Source organism: Vulpes vulpes, chromosome 5 (genome assembly GCF_048418805.1).
Source record: "Vulpes vulpes isolate BD-2025 chromosome 5, VulVul3, whole genome shotgun sequence".
NCBI lineage: Eukaryota > Metazoa > Chordata > Mammalia > Carnivora > Canidae > Vulpes > Vulpes vulpes.
In genome coordinates this window covers 747,416-765,580 of record NC_132784.1, presented here as the reverse complement: position 1 = coordinate 765,580, position 18,165 = coordinate 747,416, and the positions used below count along the sequence as shown (strand labels likewise).

Genomic DNA, 18,165 nt, shown 5'->3' with positions numbered 1-18,165 from the left:
CTCTTTTTACTGGGCTCCAAACCAGTCTGCCCATGAGTTTGCTAGTGGAGGTCCTGAGCTCTATCCTGCAGTCCCCTGCCAGCTCCCTTCTGCCTCCCGAGTACAGACCTGCTGCCCTTCCACATTCCTCAGGCTCAAAGCCCTCAAAGTCAACCTCTCCAGCCTACACAGGATCCTCTCTCCCTTCAGCCTCCTTAGCAGGGGTGTCTGAGCTACGCTTTCTAGCAACAGTGTCTCCACTGCTTTTTGTGTATAAATAGCAGCTTTTTAATGAGACTAGGAACTCCCTGCTGTACATACCTCTTGGAATGTCTGTCTGGCTCACATGGCAGTTATGACTGTGCTGGCTTCAGATGGTTACACACGCTAAGGTAATCAGGATCCTCCTCAAAGGATCGCTAACTGGGAGTGAGAGACGCTTGACTTCTCTATGAGAACAGGCTGTAACATTTGACCTCGGACACTGTGGGCTGCTCCAGGAAACCTGCAGAAGGTACTACTTTCTTTTCTAAACAGACTAAGACGGAAGCTGATGCAGAGAAAAGCAGCATAAGACACCACACACACACACACACACACACACACACACACACAGACACACAAGACACATAAGCACCTGCCAGATTCCTAGACTGCATTCTGGCTTTCTTATATCATATCCCTTCTTTTGCCTAAACTAGTATCTCTTATTTTACATCACTTGCCTCTAGTCTATGGGAGCCCATCCTTTCTTCTTCAGTGGATCTTAACATATGTCGGGTTTTCAGTGAAGACTTTTAGATTCATTGAGAGCTGTCCATATGATTTTCTGAAATTTCCTGGAGGAAGAGTTTCCACCTTCATTTCTACTCTGCCCCTCAAAGTCAGTTAGTTGCTGGCACTATTACCAGCTGATTCTAGTGAGCATAATTCAGAGGTTCCTTTATAACTTCTCACCCTACAGCCTAACCTCAGAGTCCAGGAATGGCTTACGGCACCCCATGGGGCAGATGCAGGCAAGAAACTGAACAGTGAAGTCGGCATTTCTCCTGTGTTCCTCAGACATACACATACATGTGCACACATACACACATGCACACACACATAAGAATTATGAAATAAAAAAGCACTACATAAAGATTAGAAAATTATGGTTCTGAGACACTGTAACCTGCATTTTCCAAATGATTTCCAAAAGATTTGATATTTCACTGAACATTGATCAAGACTGGTGCTCCAGGCCACATACTCTGGGATACATGTTTCGAGCTTCACTTTCATACGAATGGCCTTGGACAAGCTCCCCATGCACCAATTTCCTTATTTTTCAACAGACCAAACAGAAGCCCCAGGTTAGAGACAGCTAGAATGGAACAAACATGGAAATCTGATAGACCTGAGGTCAACTCGAAAATAATTAGTCAGCTGTGTAATGTGATCACTGTAAGTTAGTTAAACTCTGTGAGCTCCCATTTCTCTTATTTATGAAATAGGATGGTTGTGGGGACAACATAGAAAAATCCTTAATGGGCCATTTCTTCTTTCTCTTCCTCATTTGTACAGTGTTCTTTCAACTACTGACTGCAGAGGGTGGGTGGAGAGGTGCCTAACCCTCAGGTCTGGATCACCTAAATTAGTGTGTTAAAATGTCCCGATTTGTTTTCATCAGATACGGTAAGACACGTGGACAAGGAAATGACCGTCATGAAGGCATAAGTTAATACAGTTTCCTACACATAGGAAAGATGATCTGCCACACAGGGCTACATGGGGGAAGCACCAATGTTAGGTAGCACCGAATAGGGGAAACATGGGTGGTTTCAGTGGGGAAAGCAAGGTGACATGGAGTAACCAGGCTTAGACTTAACTAGTTTGAATAATTTCAGCAGATGCTGGGGTCTAGGGATTGCCTCCAGTTGCCTGGTCTCTGAGGCTGGGATGATTAAGTCTGGAGGACAGTGGTGCTGAGTGTAAGAGCCCCAGAAAGGAGGTGGTTGGGAGAGTGAGCTCTGGATTGGTTAGCCTGCATTTAAAGAGAATGACTCTTGATGGAGTCCCAATAGTTCATTTTTGCTTTCGTTTCTTTTGCCTTTGTGGATGTATCTTGCAAGAAGTTAGTGTGGCCGAGTTCAAAAAGGGTGTTGCCCGTGTTCTCCTCTAGGATTTTGATGGAATCTTGTCTCACATTTAGATCTTTCATCCATTTTGAGTTTATCTCTGTGTATGGTGCAAGAGAGTGGTCTAGTTTCATTCTTCTGCAGGTGGAAGGAGCCTCGGTGTCCATCGAAAGATGATGGATAAAGAAGATGTGGTTTATGTATACGATGGAATATTCCTCAGCTATTAGAAATGACAAATACCCACCATTTGCTTCAACGTGGATGGAACTAGAGGGTATTATGCTGAGTGAAATGAGTCAATCAGAGAAGGACAAACATTATGTGTTCTCATTCATTTGGGGAATATAAATAATAGTGAAAGGGAAGAGAAGGGAAGGGAGAAGAAATGGGTGGGAAATATCAGAAAGGGAGACAGAACATAAAGACTCCTAACTCTGGGAACGAACTAGGGGTGGTGGAAGGGGAGGAGGGCGCGGGGTGGGGGTGAATGGGTGACGGGCACTGAGGGGGGCACTTGATGGGATGAGCACTGGGTGTTATTCTGTATGTTGGCAAATTGAACACCAATAAAAAATAAATTTATTATTAAAAAAAATAAACCACTGAGCCACTCGGGCTGCCCCATTAAAAAAATAAATAAATAAATAAAGAGAATGGCTCAGGGCAGCCCCAGTGGCCCAGTGGTTTAGCGCCACCTTCGGCCTGGGGTGTGATCCTGGAGACCCAGGATTGAGTCTGCATTGGGCTCCTTGCATGGAGCCGGCTTCTCCCTCCGCCTGTGTCTCTGCCTCTCTCTCTGTGTCTGTCATGAATAGAGGGATAAAATCTTAAAAAAATATATAAAGAGAATGGCTCAGATGAGTGTTTGTTCCCAGGAAAGAGGCAGCCTGGGAGTGGCTTCCTCTCCAGTGTTGGCAAGGCCCCAAGTGTCAAAGCACTCGCAAATAAAAGCGTGACAAATGCAATTCTTTGTACACTCAGAAGAAGGGGATCTGATCCCCGCCGTTTATTGATTCCCAAGTTGTCAACATGTTCAGAACTTAGGTCAGCATCTTCCTTCCCTAAACCTGTTTGTCCCGGACTACTTATCTTAGAGAGAGTATCTCCATCTACCCAGGCATCCAAGTCAAACACTTTTGTCATAGACAAAGGACTTCCTGCCCAATGCTGGAAAGTGATGGTAGCCTTCAGTGACAGTTCCTGGAGGGACTGTCATAGCCTTAGGGAGCCACCTTATCCAGGGCTTTGCTGCTCTATCCAGTGGTCCGGCAGTCTATGTGGAAGGATAGAGGTCTAGCCATCTTGGCCCAAATCAAGACCACTCTGAAGGTCCTTCCTCTCATTTCATAGATATTGATTGTGTCTGAGTCTGTTTCTCAGGTAACCCAACCCATGGCACCAATCTATTACCAAGTTTTGGCAACATCTCCTACTCCACATCTGTGAGGTCTGCTTTCAAGTCTTCCCCTACTCTTAGTGTTTTAGTTCATGGCCACTGTCATGTGTTGCTTAGATAACCACAAGAGACTCTAGGGAGTCTGCCTTCTGGCCAGAAATCTATATTGGAACTTTCAGGTCTGATCACAGGCAATTACACCTGCAGTCTCTGAAGGGAGTTGTAGTCAGGGCTCAGGCGTCTCGGCCAGCCATGCTTCCACATATACTTGCATTCCTAGCCTAGGTGCCTCTGTTTGGAGATCTCTTTATTTGGGGCCTTCAGGCAAGGCCTTACTCAGGTGCTTCTACAGACACTTCCTTATAATAGTAGGGAGGAGAGAAACCTTGAAGACTCTTTTCTTCACTTTGACTCAGGACCTAGCACTTCTGCTCCCAACCCTGGCCCCCTGTCCCTAACAAGTCAGGAGTCTTTTGTTCTATCCTCTCTCAGCACTGAGACATTCTCCCCACCAGCTCTGATACTTGGGGAAATGAAACACTGGGGGAGCCAGTGCTTTGTCGTCTTGCTTATATATCATAGTGAGTGATCAAAGGCTTGAGTGATGCTTCATTTTGGCTGGTGTTAATTAGTTACTCCAATATGTGGGAACTTCAGCCCAGTGCAGTTCAGGATGGACTCCTAATTTTTCTCCTTATATAAAAACGAAAACGATCTTTTAAGACATTAACCAAGATAGACCATACTCTGTGCCATAAAATTAAGCTTTAAAAATTTTAAAGGAAATAAGTCATAGAAAATGTGTTCTCTATTGAACATATTTGAATTAAATTATTTGAACATAATTGAATTAAAGCAGAAATCAATAAAAGATATTTGGAAGAATCCCTAAGTATTTGGAAATTAAAAAAAAATCAACGTAATTTACAGATAAAAGAAGTCACAAGGGAAACTAAGAAATATTTTAAATTAAATAAAAATATAACATCAAAATTTGTGAGATATAGCTAACGCAGTGCTTAAGAGGGAGACTCAAGTTTAAATGCTTCTATGAGAAAAGATGAAAGGTTTCAAATTAACTATTTACACTTATACCTTAAGAAATTAGGAAAAAACAGCAAAAAAAACAAAGAAAGCAGAAGACAGGGAATGATAATGGTAAGAGAAGAAATCAATGAGATTAAAAACAGAAAAAAAGTGAATGAAGCCAAAAGTTGGTTCTTTGGAAAGTCAATAAAATTGACGAACCTCTAGTTAGATTGACTGAAAAATTAAAAAAAAAAAAAAGACCACAACAGCAAATTTCCCCAGGCCTAGATAACTCTACTGTTGAATTCCATTAAACACTTCAGGAAAAATAATCCCAAATCTACATAATCTCCTCTCGACATAGAAAAGAACAATTCAACAATGTTGAATGTTAGCTGAGCCCTGTGTTCCCAGAAAACAGGAAAACCTCCCTCCTTTTGTGATCCTTCTGTATTCTGAGAATACAAAGGACCACCCTTATCTCCCATATCTTGAGATAAGACCACTTCTGTCCCTTGTTTAATAAAACCCCAAATTTTCTCTCTTTTCTCCCTATTGCAATGGCTTAAATCAAACCATCTCAATTGCCCAGTGCACTTCATCTTCAGTGGTTTTGGTGCTGTGATTTGTGCCGTCCCAGAGCCAGCCTTCAGATCCCAATTTGGTCCCCCCAGGTGATGGTGATGAGTCTCTCCTTCCTGATTGGTGATTCAGAAACAATAGTGTGTCAGGCTTATGGTCCTGAGCTCCGGACCTGTGTCCAGCAGGAGCATGGTAAGGATTCGATTCCGACTCCTTTTGAGTGCTCACTTAATTTCTGGTGCTGACGTCTTTTGGTTTCATGGTCTGACCATTTGGTGATCTCTGAAAACTGTTGAGTGAAGATGGCAGAGAATCTGGTTTGTTAGTCTTCTGCTTGTCTGTTTGTCTATCTTAAGCTCAAGTCAATTAAGAATCTCATGCCCACCAGGAGGTGGTATCTGGACTGGTGAGTTTTGTATGCATGTAAAATGGCTGAAATTTTATAAACGAAGCTTATAAACTTTCTCTGTGTGTATGTTCACCTGACTGTAATTCAGAAAGGACTTTGCTTCTCATTGTGCAAATATATAATATTTTCCTAACTTCAGGCAGTATTACCAAATTAGATTATAAAATCTCTTAAAGGAGCTCTTTTCTGATCAGCTTAAAAATAAATTATCATTTGTAGTAACTGAATATTCCTAATATTATAAGAAGTTAAAGAAATTTAACCTCAAATATTTTCTTTTCTTTTTTTAAGATTTTATTTATTTATTTGAGAGCCAGAGTGAGAGAGGGCACGAGTGGGGGGAAGGGGTAGAGGGAGAAGCAGGCTCTCCGCTGAACAGGGATCATGACCTGAGCCGATGGCTGATACTTAATCGACTGAGCCACCCAGGTGCCAGAACATCAAATATCTTCAATGTGAAAAAAATATGACTCAGAAACAGTTTTAACTATTCAAGTTCAGATAATTTAGGTAAATCTTTGACAGGCAATACTAGTTTAATATTTGACTTAATAAATGAAACTATGTCTTCTCTATGTTAAATAATTACCAATGCCAAATAATATATGTGTAGGTTTTTATTCTACTTGGATATGTTCTTCCTAAACTTATATAGGCTTACTGATTGTATAAGCTAGGATTACTTTTACTAAATGTTTACCATTATGAAAAATGTACATGTATTTAACAAAACTGAGTCATTATTCTGACAAACTCTCTTTCAGCACTAGGTATGTTAGCTTGAAGATAATTTCTAAGATTTTTGTGTCACTCAACCTTGCAGTTAACTAGTGGATATTCAATAGATATTTAGATTATTTCAATATGATAGAATACTGAATCGTTTATTGATTGCTAAACATAATTTAAATTTAAGTGTTCTTATTTTTTGTTGCTACAGAGAGACTACAAACATATAATTGGGCCTGTGAAAACATGTGTTTCCTTTTCCCATCTTGAGAAGTGTAACATAAGGGATATACACAGAACTAGAAAATTGTAAGGGAAGAATTCAACTTGCTACGGTCAAAACTGATGAAGAGTTGGTAGGTTTTATAAGACTTGCAAAAGGAGCTGTAGTATTGAATATTATACTGATGTAAAAAAATTTGGTTTTCTTTGTTAAAATGACAAAATTTTCTTGGATTATTGATTTGCTCTTAATAAGAAGTTGGAGAAGGTTATTTGTTGCTTTCTGTGTCATCTGCCTAGACAGCAGAGATTCGATATATTATGAAAATCATTCTTTGTGTTTTCTGTTGACTTTGCCATGTCTCTGATTACCACAGATCAAAAAAGTTTCTTAGTTAGAAAAGAGCTAAGATTCCTTATAATCGTGTTTATTTTAGAAATATTTTGTTACTTTGGTTAAACATCTAGTCAGGTATTGTTCAGTAACGCATGATCTTATCTTAATCAGCGTTCAAATCTCTTGACAGCTTTTGATATTTGCCCTTCCAAAATTAAATCCTTAGAACCTGAAACTGCCTTTGATATTTCCTAGAGGGTCCTTGGAAAATCATAAAGCATTTGTTCTTTCATCTTGTGAAAAAGACAAGTGCTGGAAATGTTTAGCTTTATTTGATGTGTTATCACAGATGAGTTGAATGGGAAGAGATGCCAAATTAGAGAGATGCCTAACTTTCCTAGGTTAAAAATGAGTGGATAAGGCAGCCCCAGTGGCCCAGTGGTTTAGCGCCGCCTTCAGCCCAGGGTGTGATCCTGGAGACCCAGGATCGAGTCCCATGTCAGGCTCCCTGCATGGAGCCTGCTTCTCCCTCTGCCTGTGTCTCTGTCTCTCTCTCTCTCTGTGCCTCTCATGAATAAATAAATAAAATCTTTAAAAAAATGGATAAAATGTTAACATAAATACTTCAGAAATTGTATGCTTTATGGAAACCTCCTAGAGAATTACCAATGCCCTTGCATCAGAGTACTGGTGCTACTTTGCCTATATGACAATAATATAATATTATAAGTGATGATTTCATTTATTTTTAAATGTCAAGTTGGTTGCTTTACTTCTTTAATTTGAATCTAGCAATTCAGAGGCCAGTAATTTTCAACTGGGGATTGAAATAATGTAACCTATGCAATTATATTAATATACAGATGTTTAGGATCTGCTCCAGACTGATTTAACCTCTTTATAGATATTCTTGGTATTCTAACTACATGGTTGGTCTATTCATAATAAGCTTGTCAGGATTATTACATATTATTTTTTAAAAGATTTTATTTATTTATTCATGATAGACAGAGAGAGAGAGAGAGAGAGAGAGAGAGAGAGAGGGGCAGAGACACAGGCAGGGGGAGAAGCAGGCTCCATGCCAGGAGCCTGACGTGGGACTCGATCCCGGGACTCCAGGATCACGCCCTGGACCAAAGGCAGGCGCTAAACCCCTGAGCCACCCAGGGAACTCCAGGATTATTACATATTATATCTGAAGTTTTTTCTGTAGAGATTATGCTCATTCATTTTAATAAATTAGCTGTAATATTAACTATCTTCTTTCACTTTTAAAATTATTAGCAGTAATTTAATCATAGCCACCTTAAGTTTTCCACAGATAGTTTTTTATTGTATTCTGATGCTATAGCTATTGGCCTGAGAGTTTCCTCTTCCATAAAGAACTGTCTCAGTACCCCCATGAAAGGGACTACGCCAGGTACTTTTGGGTGTAGAGTTCTGATGATATTACATAATCAACTTTGACATTCCAACGTGGATTTCTAAAACTCTAGCAGAGAAGCAGGTGGATTTAAGAGATCACAAATCCAGGTGTAATTAACTACATTAAACTGAATGAATTGACGAAGGAGGATTGTGGATTTTATTTGTAACATTGTTAATATTTTAATGTTCTAGTTTCTTGATACATAAGGAACTCCTTATTTTTTCTCTTAAGTTATCCTTAATTGCTAAATAGCCATTTATAGCTGTAAATAGCCAGACTATGTTTTTATCAAATGAAACATTTGTTAATTATGCCTTTTTCTCCCTGCCTGACTCCTCTAGAATTTGGATACTCTGAGTACTCTTATTTTCATAGCAATATAATTGTTCCCATAGGTTTAATAAGAATCTGTCCTCCTTGTTAACAGAAGGAATATCTGGAAACTTGGTTATATGACCAAGGCCTTGAATAGAATGTCATATTTAAGAATATGAATTTAATAACATACACCTAGACGTTTTTAAGAAGCTAAAGTTGACTTCATGCAGCCAATGCTTACAAAGCCATCTTAAAAAATTGGTCTGATTTGGGGCTTATAGAGTTCCCAGCTTTATAGGTCAGGGAGGAAGGTCACTATCTGGCAGGTCTAGAAACATTAGGATATTTTGGAAACTTTTAGAAGGGAGGAATTCATCCAAATCTATATGTACTGCCAGTGACTGGTGCGTGGTCCATGGCTTAGCTTCCTAGTCTCCAATGTACAATGTTGATAAATTGGAAGACTCCATATTGTCAAGATTTCAATTATCCCCAAGTTTATTTACAGATTCATTATAATCTGTATCAAGGAGGACATTTGGAGATATTGACAAATTGATTCTAAAATGCAAATGGAAAGCAAGAAAAAATAGAATAATTACAGTAGTACTGAAAAAGAAGAATAAAATAGGAAGTTCACATACTTTTCTCAAGACATACTATAAAGCTACGGTAATTAAGACAAATGGTATGGACAAAAAGATAAGACCCTTAAATCAGTGGAACAGAACAGAAAATCCAGAAATAGATCACAAATATAGAAAGCTGAGTTTTGACAAAAGTGCAAAGGCTATTCAGTGGAGAAATGATAGTCTTTTTAATGAATGGTGCTGCAAAACTAGTATGCAAAACGGTATGTAAAGGTATGCAAAAAAATGAACTTTGAAAAAAAAAATGAACTTTGACCCTCATCTTAAACTATATAAAAACTGACTCACAATGGATTAAAGATCCAAGTATAAAATGTAAAACTATAAAACCATCTAGAAGAAAATGCAGGAAACTGTGTCTTCAGGTTCAATAAAGGAGTTCCAGTATACAACACTAGAAGTATAATCCATAAAAGAAAAATTATAAATTGGATCCCACTGAAACTATAAGCCTTTGCTCTGCAAAAGATACTGATAAATAGTTAAAATACAGGGCACAGACTGGAAAAAATATTTGCAAATTGCATATCTGATAAAGCACTTGTACTTAGAATATATGAAGAACTCTCAAAATGCAGTGGTAAGAAAATAAACAATCCAATAAAAAACGGGCAAAAGATTCAGGCACTTCACTAAAGAAGATACCCATACAATCAATAAACATACAAAAAAATGTTCAACATGAGTAGTCACCAGGGATACGCAAATTAAAACCAAATGAGTTATCACACACCTAACAGGATGGCTTGAAACACTGGCAGTACTAAGTACTAAAGAAAATCCAGAGCAATGGGAACCATCATGTTTTGGTGGTGAGAGTGAAAATGGTAGCTACCTTGAAAAAGAGTTTGGTGATTTCCTATAGTTAAACACTTACTTAGAAAGTGACCCCACAATTTAGTCCTAAGTGTTTAACCAAGAGAAATGTAAACTTATGTCCATACAAAGAATCGTACACTAATGTTCACAGTAGCTTTATTTATAATAGACAAAAACTGGAAACAAACCCACATGCCCCTCAATCAGTGAACTATTAGGCAAACTGTGGTATATCCATTCCGGAATACTATTCAACAAATAAAAGGAAAAGACAACTATCTATACATGCAAAAACACAGATACACCTCAAATGCATCCTGCTGGGTGAAAGAAGTCAGCCTCAAAGGCAATATGATATGAGTCCATGGATATGACACTCTGAAGTAGTCAAGTCATAGAGATGGAGTAAAGGCTGGCCAGGCGCTGGGTGTGGGGGGAGGTGTTGACTACAAAGGGGCAGCATTCAGGTTTTAGAGTAATAGAACTCTTCTGTATTTAGATGATGGTGGTAGTTACATGACTGTATACAAGTGTCAGAACTATACACCAAAAAGAGTAATTTTTACTGTGCATAACTTTAAAAATAAGAAGAGCAAGTATGCAAACATTTGGCCACATTAATGTCCTGTTTAATACCTTTCCATGGCCTCAAGAGCTAATAGTACACAGTTCTTAGCATGGAGCCACAGCGTGGTCTTGCAAATTTTCTCTTCCTATGCTCCTCATTCCCTATTATTTGCAATTCTTGAATATTTAAAACACCTGACACAGAACCTAGCACAGGTGCTCAGTAAACACAGGCTCCCTTCCTTTATATATCTTTCTGCATTTATGTTGGCTCTTCCTCACAAAGGCTCTTTCTACTCCTTCCCACACAGCTAACTTGCAGGCAGTAAGACTCAGGCAGTACCTTCTCCTGAAAGGTTTCTCTGACTTCTTCCTCCCCATCTCTGTCCCTCACAATCAGTGTAGTCTGGTGCCTCTCTTCTGAGCTTCCTCATCTGAGCAGTAAAGGTTTGGGAATGTTTCAACCTGACACATTAGGAAGAAAGGGCTGGCCTTCAGCTGGTTCTGGGGAGATTGGCTCTAAGTCCCTGGAACATCCTCCCTGCTAACAATGACTTTGTAAACCTCAGGTCTTTAGCCAACCCAGACCTTGGAACTAAGGATATGAAATGCCTCTGCTGGTTTTCTCATTATACTTTTCCCAAAGGTCAAAATCAGAAGCTGAACTTCCAAAGAGAGGAAATAAAAGTTCAGCTTAAAAACAAAAACAAAAACAAAAAAACACACTTTGTGTGTGTGTGTGTGTGTATGATTTATGATTTATGATGGGAGCCCTGGGCTGTACTGTATCAATGTGAACTCTGGAGAACCTGGAGACTAAGTAATGAAGGTCAGTCTTGTGGACACTACATTCCTAAGTAACTGACCTCCAATAAAAACCCTGAGCACCAAGGCTTTGGTGAACTCTCCCAGCTTCTGGGAGAGCTAAGCAAGGTCCAAGTGACCATGGGAGGGAACATGTGGAGGTATGCACCTGGGTTCTCTTATACTCTGCCCTATTCATCTTTTTGCCTTGGTTGATATTAATCTGTATGCTTCTGCTGTAATAAACTGGAACCATGGGTGTAACAGCTTTTCTGAGCCCTTTGGGTCTTCTAGAGACTCATCCACTAAAAGTGGCTTGGGCACCCCTGAAGTATCATCTCACTGGGTTTATTTCTCTCAGGACCCTTATAATGACCTGTCACTGTCTGCCTCACTCTGATGTCATTTATTTAAGGCCAAGAACCTTGTATGATTTGCCTACCATCTCTAGTGCCTAGTGCTATGGCTGGAACATCATAAGTGTTAAATAAACATTTGACTGCGAGAGAGGCCCAGCCTTCTGATAAGTCTGATTCCTTTCTGAGTCAGAAAATTGCCTCAGGGACTTGCAGAAGAATGCAGAAGTAGCAAGCACTCTCTCCAAGAAGTCATATGGCATTAGCCATGCAAAAGCACAGGTGGTGAAAACTGTCAACCCCAGAAACCTGAACTGAGAAATAATCCTGTCAGACAAGGCATCCAGAATAGAAACGTGAAAAGCCTTAGCCCCGGAGCAGAAGTGTGGTAAACATAGCTGAGGGCCGGGGAGACTATAGGCACCTGCTTAGGGGGAGATGAGAACAGTGGGGCAGAAAGAAGGGTGTAGAAATTCCACCTTGTCAACTATGTTTAATTTTTAGATTCCGCCTTTAAGGAAAGCCCTCTCCACACCAGGAAATGTGAAATTTCAGTGGAAAATGCCAAGATTGGACATTTAAAATTCAAGAAGTCTTTTGGAAATAAAGGAGAATCTACAGTTCTCTGCTAGATTCTCTAGCTGATGTTCTGCCCTGTGGGTTAAGTTGCGATTCCAGCTTCAAGTACTAGCCTTTCTGGTTTTTGCTGACAACTACAAAAATGTTTAACAAAAATCACAAAAATAATAATTAAGTTTGCTAAGGATCTTTTACTGGTAATTCCTAATCTTTCTTAATAGAGAAATACAGTTCAATTAAACACACATGTGCTTCGTCTTAGGGCCACAGACCAAACAGAAATACAATATATAGCAAACGCCAACTCACGGAGGGTATCCATCCCAAATCAGCAGCTCTGACTAGAATTATGGAATTTTATAGTTGATTAGAGAAGAAGTCAGATCTTTGACTTCAATGTCTTCATTCTGAAAATGGGTTAATTGGGATCTAGAAAAAAGCCGTGACTGTCGAGTAAAGATAACAGCATGCAAGTAGCCAAGACATGATTACAATATGTCCCTCCATCCTTTCTCTCTGCCCCAACACAAGCTTTTCTCTCTGGATCTGGCCCTTCATTGGAGCCTCCACTCCAAACTTGGTAAAGAGCCCTTATCAAATCACACCGATCCAGGCCCGAAGCTCTAGTTCGACATGGCCTAGTTAGATTACTGCATCTCTCTGACCCTGTTTTTGTGCCTGAGTTGTAGGATATGCTTACCTCACTGGATTTTTATGTGGTAAAGCAGGTAACATGGTGCATGATGCTCAACAAATTACTTTCCCTTTGTTCTTCCCATCAAAACCCCTCCAGGGCAGCCTATCCAACCAGATCTCCTCATCTAAACCACAAATCCAAAGAGCATTACGTAAATGCCTATTTTCTCAATTCCTCTCAAGGATGGCAAATAGCTAGTATCATTCTAGAAAAAGAGAAGAAAATTCCTCCATTGCATATAGTAGAAGTCTTAGGACATGAGGGCTTAATCCTCCCCAGGAACCCAGCTGAGATGGCTTCATGGGCTCACAAAACTCTACAGGGTTCGTGGCAGCACCACTACAAATCTAGTATTGAATACAACTGATACAGAGTCCCCAGAAAAAGGCAGGTGGTAGAGGGCTGAGGGATGGGACTGAGGGCAGAGGATGAAGAAGTGATTTCAAATACCTTCAAGTCCTGAGCCTCTGTGGTTGGTTACTGAGCAGGACGCCCTGAGCGAGGGCAGTGTGCTGTCCATATACCTCACGATACCTGTGTTTTGTCAGAGGCATGGCACCTGCTTCTGGGTCTCTCACATCATCTCTCCCAGTGTCATGTTGCTTTAAACCCTGTCCTCCCATTGTAGGAACATCTCTGAACCCCTCAAGGTTCTGGACTCTAGGTGACCTTGCTTCACCTCTCGACAGACATATACACCCCACCCCACACCTTCATATACATATGGCTATTGTCTCTGAAACTCATCTGGTGGCCTCAGTGCCCCTGGTGTGGTCTGGGGAGTCCCTAAATCTCAGGGTCACCTAATAAACCTGGGTCTCTGCCATTTCCATCTGCTTCACCCCTGCCCTGGGGCAAAGGAATTCTTGGGGGCACCGGGCCACCTCTCTGAGCCTCTCTGAGCCTGTTTGCCAATTGCTGAGGTGCAGCAGGTACGCCTTCTCACGCTGGGTGTGGAATTCCTTCCACAGCTTGTGCCACTTGGGCACAGAGGAAGAAGGGTACTTTGTCAGTCTCCTTACAGTCTCCCTTAGGGTATTGTCTTATTTGGTTTTCTCAAGTCGGGTTATATTTAAACACCCCGGGGAGGGAGGAAAAGGAGAGTTTCAAGGAATTGGGATGGGAAGGAGTCAGAGATGCAGAATTCTAAAAAACTTGCATTTGGAGGAGACCCCAACTTTTCTGAGTTTCAGTGTTTGTTTTGGGACAGAGCAGATGAGAATCACAGAGTGCTCAATATAAGGGTCTGGGCATCCTTCACTTGCCTTTTGCAACCCACTGGCTTTAGAGCAGAGTCCCAACCCTGCATCTGCCAGTGAGGGTACGAGAGTACCCCTGGGAGACACCCCTGGGAGACAAGCTTTAAGTGCAGTCCCCAACATGGCCTGTGCTCCACTCTTGGGGGGGGGGTTGCTCTCTGTATGGGCCCCCTGCTCCTCTCTGGCTTTGCTGCTCTGACCAGGGCGCCGGTAGAGCCTCCCCTGCACCACCTCGGTGGGACCATGCAGCTCTCAGCAGCTGCACCCCTACCCCATGTATAAGCATGGCTCAGGCATTCTGTCCCCCGGGTCCCTTTCAGACTATTGGGCAGCACGTATCTTCCTTTGTAGCTCCTATGGCATGACTTGTTGCATGTTTGCAAGAAGTAAAATACAAACAATCCAGGCTGTCAATTAACCAAGGGCAGGGGATCACCATTCATAAAATCACTCTGGACTTCCTTAATTAATATTTAGGGTCAACGTCTTCCTCTCACTTTGTGCCCAGAATTCGGTCCTGCGAGTAGGAAGGGGCGCGCTGAGGGGAGCACGGGGTCCTGTGGGCCTCAGAACAGTCCCATCTCAGAGAAACTGCGCGGCTTGTTTCAGAAGGTCCAAGACCATCCTGGGGGGGGGGGGGGTGACCTGAAGCAGGACAAATCCGCCGGATCCCGCCCACCTTGGGCCAGGAGCCCTCCCCCGTGTGTTTTACCAGGTCGGAGGCCGCGGCTCTGAAAGCCACACACGTGCCTGGTCGCCAACACCTTGGGGAAGGGCCACGGCGCAGCAAGGACCCGATTCTCTCTCACCTCAAGCTCTCAGTTTCCCGATGACGACGCGCCCTGCTGGGGAGGGAGGGGGCGGAGCGGGTCCCGCAGGTGACAGGTGTAAGGGTGGGCCCGGCGCGGGCGGGGGCGAGGACGCGCAGGACGTGGGAGGCGGTGGTGGCGGCAGGTCGGGAGCGACCCGGGAACGGGACAGGGGTGCGGGGGGCGCGGCGATGGGGAGCAAGGGCCGGAGGATGGGAACGCAAGCCGGGGAGGGCGAGGCGGGGGGGGCCAGGCCGGACCTGGGGGGCTTGGCTCGCGGGGCGCGGGGTGCGAGGTGCGGGGCGCGGGGTGCGGGGGGCGGGCGCGGGGCGCGAGGTGCGGGGCGCGGGCGGCGAGGTGCGGGGCGCGGGGTGCGGGGCGCGGGGCGCGGGGTGCGTGGCGCGGGGTGCGAGGTGCGGGGCGCGGGCGGCGAGGTGCGGGGCGCGGGGCGCGGGGCGCGGGCGGCGAGGTGCGGGGTGCGGGGTGCGGGGCGCGGGGCGCGGGGTGCGTGGCGCGGGGTGCGAGGTGCGGGGCGCGGGCGGCGAGGTGCGGGGCGCGGGGCGCGGGGCGCGGGGCGCGGGCGGCGAGGTGCGGGGTGCGAGGTGCGGGGCGCGGGGCGCGGGGTGCGGGGCGCGGGGTGCGAGGTGCGGGGCGCGGGGCGCGGGCGGCGAGGTGCGGGGTGCGGGGCGCGGGGTGCGGGGTGCGGGCGCGGGGTGCGAGGTGCGGGGCGCGGGCGGCGAGGTGCGGGGCGCGGGGCGCGGGGCGCGGGGCGCGGGCGGCGAGGTGCGGGGTGCGGGGTGCGGGGCGCGGGGCGCGGGGTGCGGGGCGCGGGGTGCGAGGTGCGGGGCGCGGGCGGCGAGGTGCGGGGCGCGGGGTGCGGGCGCGGGGTGCGAGGTGCGGGGCGCAGGGCACGGGGCGCGAGGTGCGGGGCGCGGGGTGCGGGGGGCGGGCGCGGGGTGCGAGGTGGGGGCGCGGGGCGCGGGGCGCGGGGTGCGAGGCGCGGGGCGCGGGGTGCGAGGTGCGGGGCGCGGGGTGCGGGGCGCGGGGCGCGGGGTGCGGGGGGCGGGGCGCGAGGTGCGGGGCGCGGGGTGCGAGGTGCGGGGCGCGGGCGGCGAGGTGCGGGGCGCGGGGCGCGGGGCGCGGGGCGCGGGCGGCGAGGTGCGGGGTGCGGGGTGCGGGGCGCGGGGCGCGGGGTGCGGGGCGCGGGGTGCGAGGTGCGGGGCGCGGGCGGCGAGGTGCGGGGCGCGGGGTGCGGGCGCGGGGTGCGAGGTGCGGGGCGCAGGGCACGGGGCGCGAGGTGCGGGGCGCGGGGTGCGGGGGGCGGGCGCGGGGTGCGAGGTGGGGGCGCGGGGCGCGGGGTGCGAGGCGCGGGGCGCGGGGTGCGAGGTGCGGGGCGCGGGGTGCGGGGCGCGGGGCGCGAGGTGGGGGCGCGGGCGGCGCCCTTACCCGCGGTGGCCGAGCGCAGGCTCTCCAGGCTCCAGGAGCGCGACAGGGCGCGGCGCAGGCCCCCGGGGCCCCCGGAGCCCCCGCAGCGCCCGCGGCCGCCGCACACCACCCCGCTGCTGTCCGAGTCGGAGCCCGGGGACAGCCCCGCGCTGCTGCTGCCGCTGCCGCTGCCGCTGCTGCCGAGGTCGCCGCTGGTCGGGCCGCTCGACTCGCTCGGGCAGTGCCGCGCCCCGGTGCAGGCGGGCCCGAGCTCCAGCCACAGGCTGCCGGGACGCGGGGCGGGGGCGCCGGGGCCCGGGCAGGGCGAGGGGCGCGCAGCGGCGTCCTCGGCCCCGTCCCCGTCCCCGTCCCCGCCGCACGGCCGCGGCTCCGCTCGGGCTGACATCACGGGGCCCCGCCGAGGAGGCTCCCGGCCGCCGCCCGCTCGGGCTCCGCAGGGACGGGGCTCGCGCGGCTCCGCTGCAGGCCGGGGGCCACCCGACCCGGCGGGGCGCAGCGCCCGGCCCCGGCCCCGGCCCCGGCCCCGGCAGCCCGGCGGTGCACAGCGGCGGCGACCGGGCGCGGGCGCGGGCGCGGGCGCGGGTGCGGATGCGGGTGCGGTGCGGGCGCGGGCGCGGACCCGGGGGCACGCGCTTGGGCACGCGCAGTCCGACCTGCAGCGGCGCGCGGGGCCGGGGCATCCTCGCCCGCAGCGCCGCGTGGGCTCAGGGGCCTTCTCCGCGAGGGCACCCGGCGGGCGCGGCCTTTTCTTTGCAAGGGTCCAGCCCGGACTGCGGGCCCCACCCGGGGCGGGGACCAAGCCCAGCCCTGCAGCGGGGGCGCCCGCCGGACACGGCCCCGGGCCCACCACGCCTCGGCCGGGCAGCCCGGGGTCGCCGCCCGGTGCCCTGCGCGGCCGAGAGACGCTGCAAAGTAGAGTCACGGGCCAGCCCAGTGACAGGCACAGGTGCAAACGGGAGCACCAGCCAGAACCCGAGACCGCAGGGGCGGTCCGCTCCCGGGGGATGCGCAGACTAGGGAAGCACGTTGCTGTTCCCTCCGATCCCTCCGGACACCTGTGAACGCTCCGTGGGTTCGTGCACTGGGCTCCAAAGGTGACGCACCTCCAATGCTCCAAGTAAGAACGAGGAAGCGAGAAGTGCTCACGTGAAATGCAAAACCTGGGAAGCGAAAACAGTAGGACACTGGGTCGTGCAGGTGACGTGCGAGACGGTAAGTCCCAACACGGACGGAGACGGGCTGCTCGGGGCTGCTGACCCTCCCTCCCAGCCCCCTACCCCCAGCATCGTTCCTCCGCGTCCTACGCAGCTAGTTGTAAAGTGGCTGAAGGATTATGGATAATGAGGAGGAAATGAGAGGTACTTGCCACACACCAGCTAGTATAGGGTACATGGTGGTAAAGGTCATTTTTCTCCCCTTCCCTGCATTTGGGGTCCACCTCCTGTGGCCCATCTCCTTCTCTAAGCGATATGTGCTCCCAGCTCTGTACCGTAAGGACCCTGTATCTTTATAGATTTCTAACTCCTCTTCTTGTAGGGCCTCTGTTGTCTATCAAACGAGTACACTAATACCTGCTGCTATGACCAGACGCAGGGGCTGGGGACATTGCCACGCCAACATTCCTGTAAA

The 18,165-nt window shown here is 47.7% G+C and overlaps 1 protein-coding gene across 1 annotated transcript in view; it reads right to left on the bottom strand.

Annotated features, from left to right (window-relative positions):
* ARHGEF4 (Rho guanine nucleotide exchange factor 4) overlaps nt 1-17,012 on the bottom strand; it is a 91,042-nt gene extending 74,030 nt beyond the window's left edge. The window contains exon 1 of the mRNA XM_072757417.1: nt 16,537-17,012. Within this exon, the coding sequence (XP_072613518.1) occupies nt 16,537-16,921 (385 nt within the window). The 5' untranslated portion in view covers nt 16,922-17,012. The remainder of the gene's footprint in view (nt 1-16,536) is intronic.
* Between the last annotated feature and the right edge of the window lie 1,153 nt (nt 17,013-18,165).